The following is a 13225-nucleotide window of genomic DNA, read 5'->3' as shown; positions in this document are numbered from 1 at the left end:
CACACACTTTTTTTTTGGTCATCAGGATTTTGTGCTTTGCTGAGTTTTTTTTTTTTTCTTAACATAAAGCATGTAAATTTCAGCGTCTTTCACCCATTGACTTGAATGGATGATAAAAAAAACGCTGCAAAAACACGCAGTGAGGACATACCCTTCGTGTTCTAACACGACTTGTTGGAAGCCCAATGGTAAAATACCACAATACAGGCTCTTACTGCAGTAGAAGGCAACGGGTTTAGTACATCTGTCATTCTTTTCTTATCTGATTTACGTTAACCTCTTCCCACACAGATTGTGGTTATCTAGTCAATAACTTAACACACAGGCCATATGCTGCACACAGGAAGCCAAAAGTATTAAACAAATACATCATCTTTCCCTTCCCAGATGTTTCGGTTATCAGCTCTTATATGTCCACTAGCTATAGGTGCCGTGTAGCATCTGCAGGGAAGCTCTGGCGTACATGTCAAAAGTATCCATAGACCGTTTTAAAATTGGACAGAACTCACTCATCTGCTGCCACCTTCATCCTTTTCCAGCGTCGCTCCAGTCAATTTCCAGCGAAAAGTGACCTGCTGTTAGCTCCAGTGTTTCATGGAGCGCACCAGAGGTCACTTTACAATACATCTCTATGAAAGGCTCATTCTGGCTCTCAGACTTGCATTGCGCTCTTGCGGTGGAACTTCTGACTTCCGCACAGTCAGAAGTTACGAGCACAAGCTGGAGCTACTGAACTGGAGTCGCGTCGGGAAAAGGTGAAGCAGCCAGAAGGCGAGTACAAGAACAGGGGCAGGGAGCTTACATTTAAAGTACCACATCAGCGCTGGGGGAACAAAACAAAAAAACAAAAAAACACCTTGATGGATTGGGGCTTTAACCCCTTAGTGACAGAGCCAATTTGGTACTTAATGACCGAGCTAATTTTTACAATTCTGACCAGTGTCACTTTATGAGGTTATAACTCTGGAACGCTTTATCGGATCCCGCTGATTCTGAGATTGTTTTTTCGTGACATATTGTACTTCAAGTTAGTGGTAACATTTCTTCGATATTACTTGCGATTATTTATGAAAAAAATGGAAATATGGCGAAAATTTTTAAAATTTTGCAATTTTCAAACTTTGTATTTTTATGCCCTTAAATCAGAGAGATATGTCACAAAAAATAGTTAATAAATAACATTTCTCACATGTCTACTTTACATCAGCACAATTTTGGAAACAATTTTTTTTTTTTGTTAGGGACTTATAAGGGTTAAAAGTTGACCAGCAATTTCTCATTTTTACAACACCATGTTTTTTTTAGGGACCACATTACCTTTGAAGTGATTTTGAGGGGTCTATATGATAGAAAATAACCAAGTGTGACACCATTCTAAAAACTGCACCCCCCTCAAGCTGCTCAAAACCACATTCAAGAAGTTTATTAACCCTTTACGTACTTCACAGGAACTAAAACAATGTGGAAGAAAAAAATGAACATTTAACTTTTTTTTGCAAACATTTTACTTCAGAACCATTTTTTTTAATTTTCACAAGTGTAAAAACAGAAATTTAACCACAAATTTTGTTGTGCAATTTTTCCTGAGTACGCCGATACCCCATATGTGGAGGTAAACCACTGTGTTTGGGGGCACCGCAGAGCTTGGAAGTGAAGGAGCACCGTTTGACTGTTTCAATGCAGAATTGGCTGGAATTGAGATCGGACGCCATGTCACGTTTGGAGAGCCCCTAATGTGCCTAAACAGTAGAAACCCCCCACAAGTGACACCATTTTGGAAACTAGACCCCTTAAGGAACTTATCTAGATGTGTGGTGAGCACTTTGAACCCCCAAGTGCTTCACAGAAGTTTATAACGTAGAGCCGTGAAAATAAAAAATCTCATTTTTTCTACAAAAATGATCTTTTTGCCCCAAAATTTTTATTTTCACAAGGGTAACAGGAGAAATTAGACCACAAAAGTTGTTGTGCAATTTCTCCTGAGTACGTCGATACCCCATATATGGGGGTAAACCACTGTTTGGGCGCACCGCAGAGCTTGGAAGAGAAGGAGTGTCATTTTACTTTTTCAATGTAGAATTGGCTGGAATTGAGATCGGACGCCATGTCACATTTGGAGAGCCGCTGATGTGCCTAAACAGTGGAGACCCCCCACATATGACACCATTTTGGAAACTAGACCCCTTAAGGAACTTATCTAGATGTGTGGTGAGCACTTTAAACCCCCAGGTGCTTCACAGAAGTTTATAACGTAGAGCCGTGAAAATAAAAAAAAAATAAAAAAATCGCATTTTTTCTACAAAAATGATCTTTTTGCCTCCAAATTTTTATTTTACCAAGGGTAACAGGAGAAAATGGACCCCAGAAGTTGTTGTACAATTTGTCTTGAGTACGCCGACACCCCATATGTGGGGGTAAACCACTGTTTGGGCGCATGGCTGAGCTCGGAAGCAAAGGAGCGCCATTTGACTTTTCAATGCAAAATTGACTGGAATTGAGATCGGACGCCATGTCGCGTTTGGAGAGCCCCTGATGTGCCTAAACAGTAGAAACCCCCAAAAAGTGACCCCATTTTGGAAACTAGACCCCCCAAGGAACTTATCTAGATGTGTAGTGAGAACTTTGAATGCCCAAGTGCATCACAGAAGTTTATAATGCAGAATCGTGAAAATAAAAACTATATATTTTTTAACAATAAAGATTTTTTAGCCCCCAAGTTTTTATTTTCACAAGGGTAACAAGAGAAATTGGACCCCAAAAGTTGTTGTCCAATTTGTCCTGAGTATGCTGGTACCCCATATGTGGGGGTAAACCACTGTTTGGGCGCACGGCAGAGCTCGGAAGGGAAGGAGCGCCATTTTGGAATGCAGACTTTGATAGAATTGTCTGCGGGCGTTATGTTGCGTTTGCTGACCCCTAATGTACCTAAACAGTAGAAACCCAAAAAAAGTGACCCCATTTTGGAAAATAGACCCCCCAAGGAACTTATCTAGATATGTGGTGAGAACTTTGAATGCCCAAGTGCTTCACAGAAGTTTATAATGCAGAGTAGTGAAAATAAAAAATATTTTTTTTCCCACAAAAAAGATTTTTTTAGCCTCCAAATTTTTATTTTCACAAAGGTAACAAGAGAAATTGGATGCCAATATTTGTTCTCCAATTTGTCCTGAGTATTCTGGTACCCCATATGTGGGGGTAAACCACTGTTTTGGCACACGGCAGAGCTCGGAAGAGAAGGAGCGCCATTTTGGAATTCAGACTTTGATAGAATTGTCTGTGGGTGTTATGTTGCGTTTGCAGAGCCCCTGATGTACCTAAACAGTAGAAACCCCCACAAGTGACCACATTTTGGAAACTAGACCCCCTAAGGAACTTATCTAGATATGTAGTGAGAACTTTGAAAGCTCAAGTGCTTCACAGAAGTTTATAATGCAGAGTAGTGAAAATAAAAAAATATTTTTTTTTTCCAACAAAAAAGATTTTTAGCCCCCAAGTTTTTATTTTCACAAGGGTAACAGGAGAAATTGGACCCCAAAAGTTGTCCAATTTATCCCGAGTACGCTGATGCCCCATATGTGGGGGTAAACCACTGTTTGGGCGCACGGCAGAGCTCAGAAGGGAGGGAGTACCATTTGACTTTTTTAGCGCAAAATTGGCTGTCGTGTTTGGAGACCCCCTGATGTACCTAAACAGTGGAAACCCCCAAATTATAACTCCAACCCTAACTCCAACACACCCCTAACCCTAATCTCAACCCGATCCATAATCCTAATCACAACCCTAACGATAATCACAACCCTAACCCCAAAACAGCCCTAATCTCAACCCTAACCATAACCCTAATCAAAACCCTAAATCCAACACACCCCTAACCCTAATCCCAACCCTAACCCTAATCCCAACCCTAACACTAATCCCAACCCTAATCCAAACCCTAACCCTAATCCCAACTCTAACCCTAACTTTAGCTCCAACCCTAACCCTAACTTTAGCCCCAACCCTAACCATAACTTTAGCCCCCGTCGTCACAAAAAAAGTTCAATGTAACCTTTTTTTTGTACGTCGCGTCCGCCATTTCCGCGCATGCGTGGCCGTAACTCTGCCCCCTCCTCCCCAGGACATAGACTGGGCAGCGGATGCGTTGAAAAACTGCATCCGCTGCCCACGTTGTGCACAATTTTCACAACGTGCGTCGGTACGTCGGGCCGACGCATTGCGACCGCCCCGTACCGACGCAAGTGTGAAAGAAGCCTAAGGCTACTTTCACACTAGCGTCGTACTCAGCCCATCGCAGTGTGTCGGGCCGACGTACCGACGCTAGCGTTGTAAGCGCCGCACAACGGGTGCAGCGGATGCTGTTTTTTCGACGCATCCGCTGCCCCATTGTGAGGTGCGGGGAGGCCGGGGCGGAGTTCCGGCCACGCATGCGCGGTCGGAAATGGCGGACACGTCGCACAAAAAAGTTACATGTAGCTTTTTTTGTGCCGACGGTCCGCCAAAGCACGACGCATCCGTCGCACGACGGATGCGACATGTGGCAATCCGTCGCAATGCGTCGCTAATGCAAGCCAATGGAGAAAAAACGCATCCTGCAAGCACTTTTGCAGGATGCGTTTTTTCTCCAACGACGCATTGCGACGGAAGCCAAAAAACGCTAGTGTGAAAGTAGCCTAACCCTAACCCTAAATTTAGCCCCAACCCTAACCCTAACTCTAACCCTAACCCTAACTCTAATTTTAGCCCCAACTCGTCTTCTCCTGCCGGCCGGCAGATGGCAGCAGATGGCGGGCGCACTGCGCATGCGCCCGCCATGATGAAAAAGCCGGCTGGCAGGGGAAGACAGAAGAGGACCCAGGGACACCGGGTGAGTATGTTAGGGTCCCCGAATCCCCCTATTTCTCTGTCCTCTGATGTGCGATCACATCAGAGGACAGAGAATTACAGATCGCTTTTTTTTTTTTTTTGCGGTAGCCGGTAAACTGTTAATTACCGGCGATCGCAAAACAGGGGTCGGTGCAAACCGACCCCGATCATGTTCTTTGGGGTCTCGGCTACCCCCGGCAGCCGAGACCCCAAAGATCTTCCGGGTCCCGGAAAAAAGATGGCGCCGCCCATCGGGAGCCACGAGGAGCACCGGGGGAGGTAGGTAAGTATCGGGGGGCTATTGGGGGCCATCGGGGACCACATTTCTCTGTCCTCCGATGTGCGATCACATCGGAGGACAGAGAAATTAAACGGCAAATCGCGTTTTGTTTTTTTTGTTGCGACCGCCGGTAAACGGTTAATTACCGGCGATCGCAACTCGGGGGTCGGTAAAAAACCCCCGAATCATGTTCTCTGGGGTCTCTGCTACCCTCGGCAACCGAGACCCCAGAGAAAATCCGACTCTGGGGGGCGCTATTCACTTTTTCCACAGCGCCGTTAATTAACGGCGCTGTGGTTTAAGTACCCTTAGCGGCCGCCGTTAAAAGGCGTATCGGCGGTCGTTAAGGGGTTAACTTAAACAAAAAAACAATTACGGTGTACCATCATCAAATCAACGGGCACCCATTCTCGGATAAACTGTAAAGCGCTGCGGAATATGTTGGCGCTTTATAAAGATTATTATTATTTTTATTATTAGGTCCCCATGGGGGGATCCCCAACAATCATATTTATCATCTAACCCTTGTAGAGGTGATAAATGTATTTGGGAGGAAATCATTTTAATAGAATTGTAACACCGAACAATATACTTACAGCATTTGTAAATGTTACACCACGATCAGCAAGGAGTTCTTTAGTCTTTTTTAATGGCGTCTAGAAGAAAAAAAAAAAAAGTTTATTTTTATTTATTTTTTTTTATAGATATTTCAGCATTGTTCTTGTTTGGATTATATGGCAGGTATTAAAATAAGAGAAAAACTAATATTTAAAGCTTGAACAAAGATTACCAATCTTCATAAAATCGTGCTCATTATGACTACATTAGTGCAAAAAAGTATGTGCCCTTACACTTTGCTCATTATCCAGCACAATCTAGTGTGTGCACATCGCTGTGCTCCTCGAATGACTAGTATTGCTAAATTTAACGCATCTGTTGGGCAGATCTGGGCAACATCTCCCCATCTATGACCTCTACAGTTATATAAAGAGTTGCTTCCTTCTGAAATGTATGAATGTGCTTCTGTGAGATCAAGTCGGCCCTGAAGCCAAAAGCCACCATTACATACCTATTAAATTACAGAGAACCGGGCAGTACATTCTTACTGTCGAAACCATGGCAAGTATTACTGACAGACCGGCTCCATCATTGCAGACAATGTATGTTTTACTTTGAAGTACTACAACATCTCCAAAAAAGCATATACTGTATTGAAAAGCCAGCAGGGACAATGTGACTACGATCACTGGTCCAAGAGCCTGGTCCCCAGCGGCAGCTGTCCGCCCCAACCTCGTGTGTGACTGGTCTCTCCATATACACATAGTGGACAGACAGCGAGAAGAATTTTTTGGACTAGTCATCCTTGTTGCATTGTCTCTAGTGGCGTCAAAGTATTTTTCTCTGAAATGCGGCAGTATTTCAGAGTAAAACATACACTGCTGTGATAATGGTGCAGGTCTTCCATTTATGATGCCCATCTTTTGGGCTCCATGAATCAGAGCCCGGCTCCATTACCACAGCAACCCCTTCCTTGACTAATATGTGTCAGTATATAGAGAGACAGATGGGGTTAAAAAAAAAAAACAAACAAAAAAAAAACACTCCATTGGTCACTGTCCTTTTGGACTAGTTATCCTAGATGCATTGTCCCAGACGGCTTTTGAAACTATAATGGAAGTGGTCTCCAATTCATGATGGCCATGGCTCGGACATGAATCAACCGACAGCATCCCAATCTCAAATACCAGACAACCGTCCAATGTGTTTGAGGACCTCCAAACTCTTCACAACAGATGATGTAGGGTGTGTGAAGGACCAGAGTTTCCATTTAAACATCTAACCTTTTTCAAAAATGAAAAGTAACACATTCTGCTAGATTCTGAGAGGTCTTCCACTTTGCCAGACAAGTCTTAAAGGGAACCTGTCAGCAGATTTTGCCGCTTTAAGATGCAGCCACTGCCTTTCAGAGCTTATCTTCAGCATTCCATAATGCTGTACATAAGCCCTCGGTCCGACCTGCAAGAAAAATAAGTTATATTATACTCACCTTGGGGGTTGGGGAGATGGCGGTCCTGTGCAGTCCATTCCAATGGGTGTCGCAGGTCCGGGGCCTCCCATCTTCTTGCGACGCCACCCTCCTGCTTCTTCATCGCTCCCCGGCATCTTGCTCCGGCGCAGGGGTACTGATTTGTCCTGTTGAGGGCAGAGCAAAGTACTGCAGTGCGGGGCCTCTCTAACCTTTCCCGGCGCCTGCGCACTGCAGTACTTTGCTCTGCCCTCAACAGGACAAATCAGTACCCCTGCGCCGGAGCAAGATGCCGGGGAGCGATGAAGAAGCAGGAGGGCGGCGTCAGAGGAAGATGGGAGGCCCCGGACGGCAACACCCATCGGACCGGACAGGACCGCCCCTCACAGGGTGAGTATAATATAACTTATTTTTCTTCACTTGCAGGTCAGACCGAAGGCTTATCTGCAACATTATACAATGCTGTAGATAAGCCCTGAAAGGCAGTGGCCACATCTTATAACAGCAAAATCTGCTGACAGGTTCCCTTTAAACCCCTTCATGACCGAGCCCATTTTGACCTTGATGACCTGGACATTTTTTTGCAATTCTGACCAGTGTCTCTTTATGAGGTAACTCAGGAACGCTTCAACGGATCCTAGCGATTCTGAGACTGTTTTTTCGTGACATATTGGGCTTCATGTTTGTGGTAAATTTAGGTCGACAATTTTTGAGTTTGTGAAAAAAACCCCCAGAAATTTGGCGAAAATTTTGAAAATTTAGCAATTTTTAAATTTTGAATTTTTATTCTGCTAAAACAGAGTTGTGTGACACAAAATAGTTAATAAATAACATTACCCACATGTCTAATTTACATCAGCACAATTTTGGAAACAAATTTTTGTGTGTGTGTTAGGGAGTTATAAGGCTTAAAAGTTGACCAGCAATGTGTCATTTTTACAACAAAATGATTTATTTTTTTTTTTATTTTTTATTTTTTAAGGGACCACCTCACATTTGAAGTCACTTTGAGGGGTCTATATGGCAGAAAATACCCAAAAGTGACACTATTCTAAAAACTGCACCCCTCAAAGGTGTTCAAAACCACATTCAAGAAGTTTATTAACCCTTCAGGGGTTTCACGGCAGCAGAAGCAACAAAAGTTTTTAGTCACAAAAATGATCTTTTAGGGTATGTGCCCATGTTCAGGATTGCATCCGGATTGGTTGCAGATTGAACGTTACATACAGCCGCAGCATTCAACCCGCAGGGTCCAGATGTTACAGTAGAGGGGATTTTGTGAAATCCCGTCTCCACTATGCGTGCGAACACGCACCCGGCGGCCCTGCGTTTACGGACATACGACGCGTCTTTTTAGAATGCAGCATGCCGGTTTATCACAAATCGCAAGGTACATCACAGGGCCCTATGTATGGGGTGTGGAGATTCCGGATGTGTGCAATGAACACATCTGGAATCACAGTGCGTAGAGAAGGGGGCGGCGCTTTGGGTGGAGTGGGTTTTCCGCTCCGTCCAAAGCGCTGTCATTACGGACCGTGGACACGCACCCTTAGCCTCAATTTTTTCATTTTTACATGGGCAACAGGATAAAATGGATCATAAAATTTGTTGGGCAGTTTCTTCTGAGTACACACATACCTCATATGTGGTCATAAACCACTGTTTGGGCGCACGACAGGGCTCGGAAGGGAAGGAGCGCCATTTGACTTTTTGAATGGAAAATTAGCTCCAATCGTTAGGGGACACCATATCGTGTATTCAGAGCCCCTGTGTGTCTAAACATTGGAGCTACCCCACAAGTGACCCCATTTTGGAAACTAGACCCCCCACGAACTTATCTATATGTGTGGTGAGCACTTTGAACCCCCAAGTGCTTTACAGAAGTTTATATTGCAGAGCCGTGAAAATAAAAAATCATTTTTTTCCCACAAAAATCATTTTTTAGCCCCCCAATTTTTTATTTTCCCAAGGGTAACAGGAGAAATTAGACCCTCAAAGTTGTTGTGCAATTTTTCTTGAGTACACTGACGCCCCGTATGTTTGGGTAAACCACTGTTTGGGCGCATGTCGGGGCTCAGAAGGGAGGGAGCACCATTTGACTTTTTGAATGCAACATTGGCTGGAGCCATGTCGCGTTTAGAGACCCCCTGATGTGCCTAAACAGTGGAAACCCACCAATTCTAACTCCAACACTAACCCCAACACATCCATAACCCTAATCCCAACCCTAACCATAACCCTAATCACAACCCTATCCTCAGCACACCCCTAACCCCAACACATCCCTAACCCTAACTCCAACCCTGAAACTAACCCTAACCCTAATTCCAACCCTGGAAAAATAAAAATAAATATATTTTATTTCATTAATTTTCCCTACCTATAGGGGTAATAAAGGGGGTGTTATTTACTTTTTTTTTTTTTACCCTTTCACAGTGATTAAAAGGACCCGGAATCAATGAATCTGCCAGACGGAAGATTCGGCGGGTGCACTGCACATGTGCCCACCATTTTGGAAGATGGCGGTGCCCATGGGAGAAGACGGACGGACATCGGGACTAAGGAGGTAAGGTGCGGTGGGATCGGACCGCGGGGGGAGTGGAGGGCAGGACGGAGGGGAGAGGAGGGCAGCGGAGGAAAGACTGGAAAGACTGACGGCGGCGGCAGATCGCCGCTGTCAGTCGGTGGCGGGGCAGATCGCGGTCTCCAGCCGTGGCCGATGATACTGCAACATCGGCCATGGCTGGATTGTAATATTTCACCCAGTTTCATTGGTGACATATTACAATCGCTCTGATTAAAAGTGAAACAGTCACTTTCAACAGCTAATCAGAGCGATCGTAGCCACGGGGGGGGGGGGGCAAACCAACCCCCCCCTGGGGTCAAGAATTGTTCCCCCTGTACCTCTGGGTTGGGTGACCTTTCAATGACCCCGGTCACCCGACCCACACGAACGCGATCAATCTGTGACACCGCATATGCGTCACAAGTCGGATTGGCACCAACTTTCATGACGCACAATCTAGTGTGTGCACATCGCTGTGCTCCTCGAATGACTAGTATTGCTAAATTTAACGCATCTGTTGGGCAGATCTGGGCAACATCTCCCCATCTATGACCTCTACAGTTATATAAAGAGTTGCTTCCTTCTGAAATGTATGAATGTGCTTCTGTGAGATCAAGTCGGCCCTGAAGCCAAAAGCCACCATTACATACCTATTAAATTACAGAGAACCAGGCAGTACATTCTTACTGTCGAAACCATGGCAAGTATTACTGACAGACCGGCTCCATCATTGCAGACAATGTATGTTTTACTTTGAAGTACTACAACATCTCCAAAAAAGCATATACTGTATTGAAAAGCCAGCAGGGACAATGTGACTACGATCACTGGTCCAAGAGCCTGGTCCCCAGCGGCAGCTGTCCGCCCCAACCTCGTGTGTGACTGGTCTCTCCATATACACATAGTGGACAGACAGCGAGAAGAATTTTTTGGACTAGTCATCCTTGTTGCATTGTCTCTAGTGGCGTCAAAGTATTTTTCTCTGAAATGCGGCAGTATTTCAGAGTAAAACATACACTGCTGTGATAATGGTGCAGGTCTTCCATTTATGATGCCCATCTTCTGGGCTCCATGAATCAGAGCCCGGCTCCATTATCACCGCAACCCCTTCCTTGACTAATATGTGTCAGTATATAGAGAGACAGATGGGGTTAAAAAAAAAAACAAACAAAAAAAAAAACACTCCATTGGTCACTGTCCTTTTGGACTAGTTATCCTAGATGCATTGTCCCAGACGGCTTTTGAAACTATAATGGAAGTGGTCTCCAATTCATGATGGCCATGGCTCGGACATGAATCAACCGACAGCATCCCAATCTCAAATACCAGACAACCGTCCAATGTGTTTGAGGACCTCCAAACTCTTCACAACAGATGATGTAGGGTGTGTGAAGGACCAGAGTTTCCATTTAAACATCTAACCTTTTTCAAAAATGAAAAGTAACACATTCTGCTAGATTCTGAGAGGTCTTCCACTTTGCCAGACAAGTCTTAAAGGGAACCTGTCAGCAGATTTTGCCGCTTTAAGATGCAGCCACTGCCTTTCAGAGCTTATCTTCAGCATTCCATAATGCTGTACATAAGCCCTCGGTCCGACCTGCAAGAAAAATAAGTTATATTATACTCACCTTGGGGGTTGGGGAGATGGCGGTCCTGTGCAGTCCATTCCAATGGGTGTCGCAGGTCCGGGGCCTCCCATCTTCTTGCGACGCCACCCTCCTGCTTCTTCATCGCTCCCCGGCATCTTGCTCCGGCGCAGGGGTACTGATTTGTCCTGTTGAGGGCAGAGCAAAGTACTGCAGTGCGGGGCCTCTCTAACCTTTCCCGGCGCCTGCGCACTGCAGTACTTTGCTCTGCCCTCAACAGGACAAATCAGTACCCCTGCGCCGGAGCAAGATGCCGGGGAGCGATGAAGAAGCAGGAGGGCGGCGTCAGAGGAAGATGGGAGGCCCCGGACGGCAACACCCATCGGACCGGACAGGACCGCCCCTCACAGGGTGAGTATAATATAACTTATTTTTCTTCACTTGCAGGTCAGACCGAAGGCTTATCTGCAACATTATACAATGCTGTAGATAAGCCCTGAAAGGCAGTGGCCACATCTTATAACAGCAAAATCTGCTGACAGGTTCCCTTTAAACCCCTTCATGACCCCAGCCCATTTTGACCTTGATGACCTGGACATTTTTTTGCAATTCTGACCAGTGTCTCTTTATGAGGTAATAACTCAGGAACGCTTCAACGGATCCTAGCGATTCTGAGACTGTTTTTTCGTGACATATTGGGCTTCATGTTTGTGGTAAATTTAGGTCGATAATTTTTGAGTTTGTGAAAAAAAACCCCAGAAATTTGGCGAAAATTTTGAAAATTTAGCAATTTTTAAATTTTGAATTTTTATTCTGCTAAAACAGAGTTGTGTGACACAAAATAGTTAATAAATAACATTACCCACATGTCTAATTTACATCAGCACAATTTTGGAAACAAATTTTTGTGTGTGTGTTAGGGAGTTATAAGGCTTAAAAGTTGACCAGCAATGTGTCATTTTTACAACAAAATGATTTATTTTTTTTTTTATTTTTTAAGGGACCACCTCACATTTGAAGTCACTTTGAGGGGTCTATATGGCAGAAAATACCCAAAAGTGACACTATTCTAAAAACTGCACCCCTCAAAGGTGTTCAAAACCACATTCAAGAAGTTTATTAACCCTTCAGGGGTTTCACGGCAGCAGAAGCAACAAAAGTTTTTAGTCACAAAAATGATCTTTTAGGGTATGTGCCCATGTTCAGGATTGCATCCGGATTGGTTGCAGATTGAACGTTACATACAGCCGCAGCATTCAACCCGCAGGGTCCAGATGTTACAGTAGAGGGGATTTTGTGAAATCCCGTCTCCACTATGCGTGCGAACACGCACCCGGCGGCCCTGCGTTTACGGACATACGACGCGTCTTTTTAGAATGCAGCATGCCGGTTTATCACAAATCGCAAGGTACATCACAGGGCCCTATGTATGGGGTGTGGAGATTCCGGATGTGTGCAATGAACACATCTGGAATCACAGTGCGTAGAGAAGGGGGCGGCGCTTTGGGTGGAGTGGGTTTTCCGCTCCGTCCAAAGCGCTGTCATTACGGACCGTGGACACGCACCCTTAGCCTCAATTTTTTCATTTTTACATGGGCAACAGGATAAAATGGATCATAAAATTTGTTGGGCAGTTTCTTCTGAGTACACACATACCTCATATGTGGTCATAAACCACTGTTTGGGCGCACGACAGGGCTCGGAAGGGAAGGAGCGCCATTTGACTTTTTGAATGGAAAATTAGCTCCAATCGTTAGGGGACACCATATCGTGTATTCAGAGCCCCTGTGTGTCTAAACATTGGAGCTACCCCACAAGTGACCCCATTTTGGAAACTAGACCCCCCACGAACTTATCTATATGTGTGGTGAGCACTTTGAACCCCCAAGTGCTTTACAGAAGTT

The 13225-nt window shown here is 44.8% G+C and overlaps 1 protein-coding gene across 1 annotated transcript in view; it reads right to left on the bottom strand.

Annotated features, from left to right (window-relative positions):
- GNS (glucosamine (N-acetyl)-6-sulfatase) overlaps nt 1–13225 on the bottom strand; it is a 67011-nt gene that overhangs the window by 21170 nt on the left and 32616 nt on the right. Inside the window, exon 2 of the mRNA XM_077265207.1 lies at nt 5740–5799. Within this exon, the coding sequence (XP_077121322.1) occupies nt 5740–5799 (60 nt within the window). The remainder of the gene's footprint in view (nt 1–5739; nt 5800–13225) is intronic.

This window comes from Ranitomeya variabilis, chromosome 5 (assembly GCF_051348905.1).
Source record: "Ranitomeya variabilis isolate aRanVar5 chromosome 5, aRanVar5.hap1, whole genome shotgun sequence".
Classification (NCBI taxonomy): Eukaryota; Metazoa; Chordata; class Amphibia; order Anura; family Dendrobatidae; genus Ranitomeya; species Ranitomeya variabilis.
Note: the sequence above shows the minus strand (reverse complement) of the source record. Positions and strands in the feature narration are given on the sequence as shown.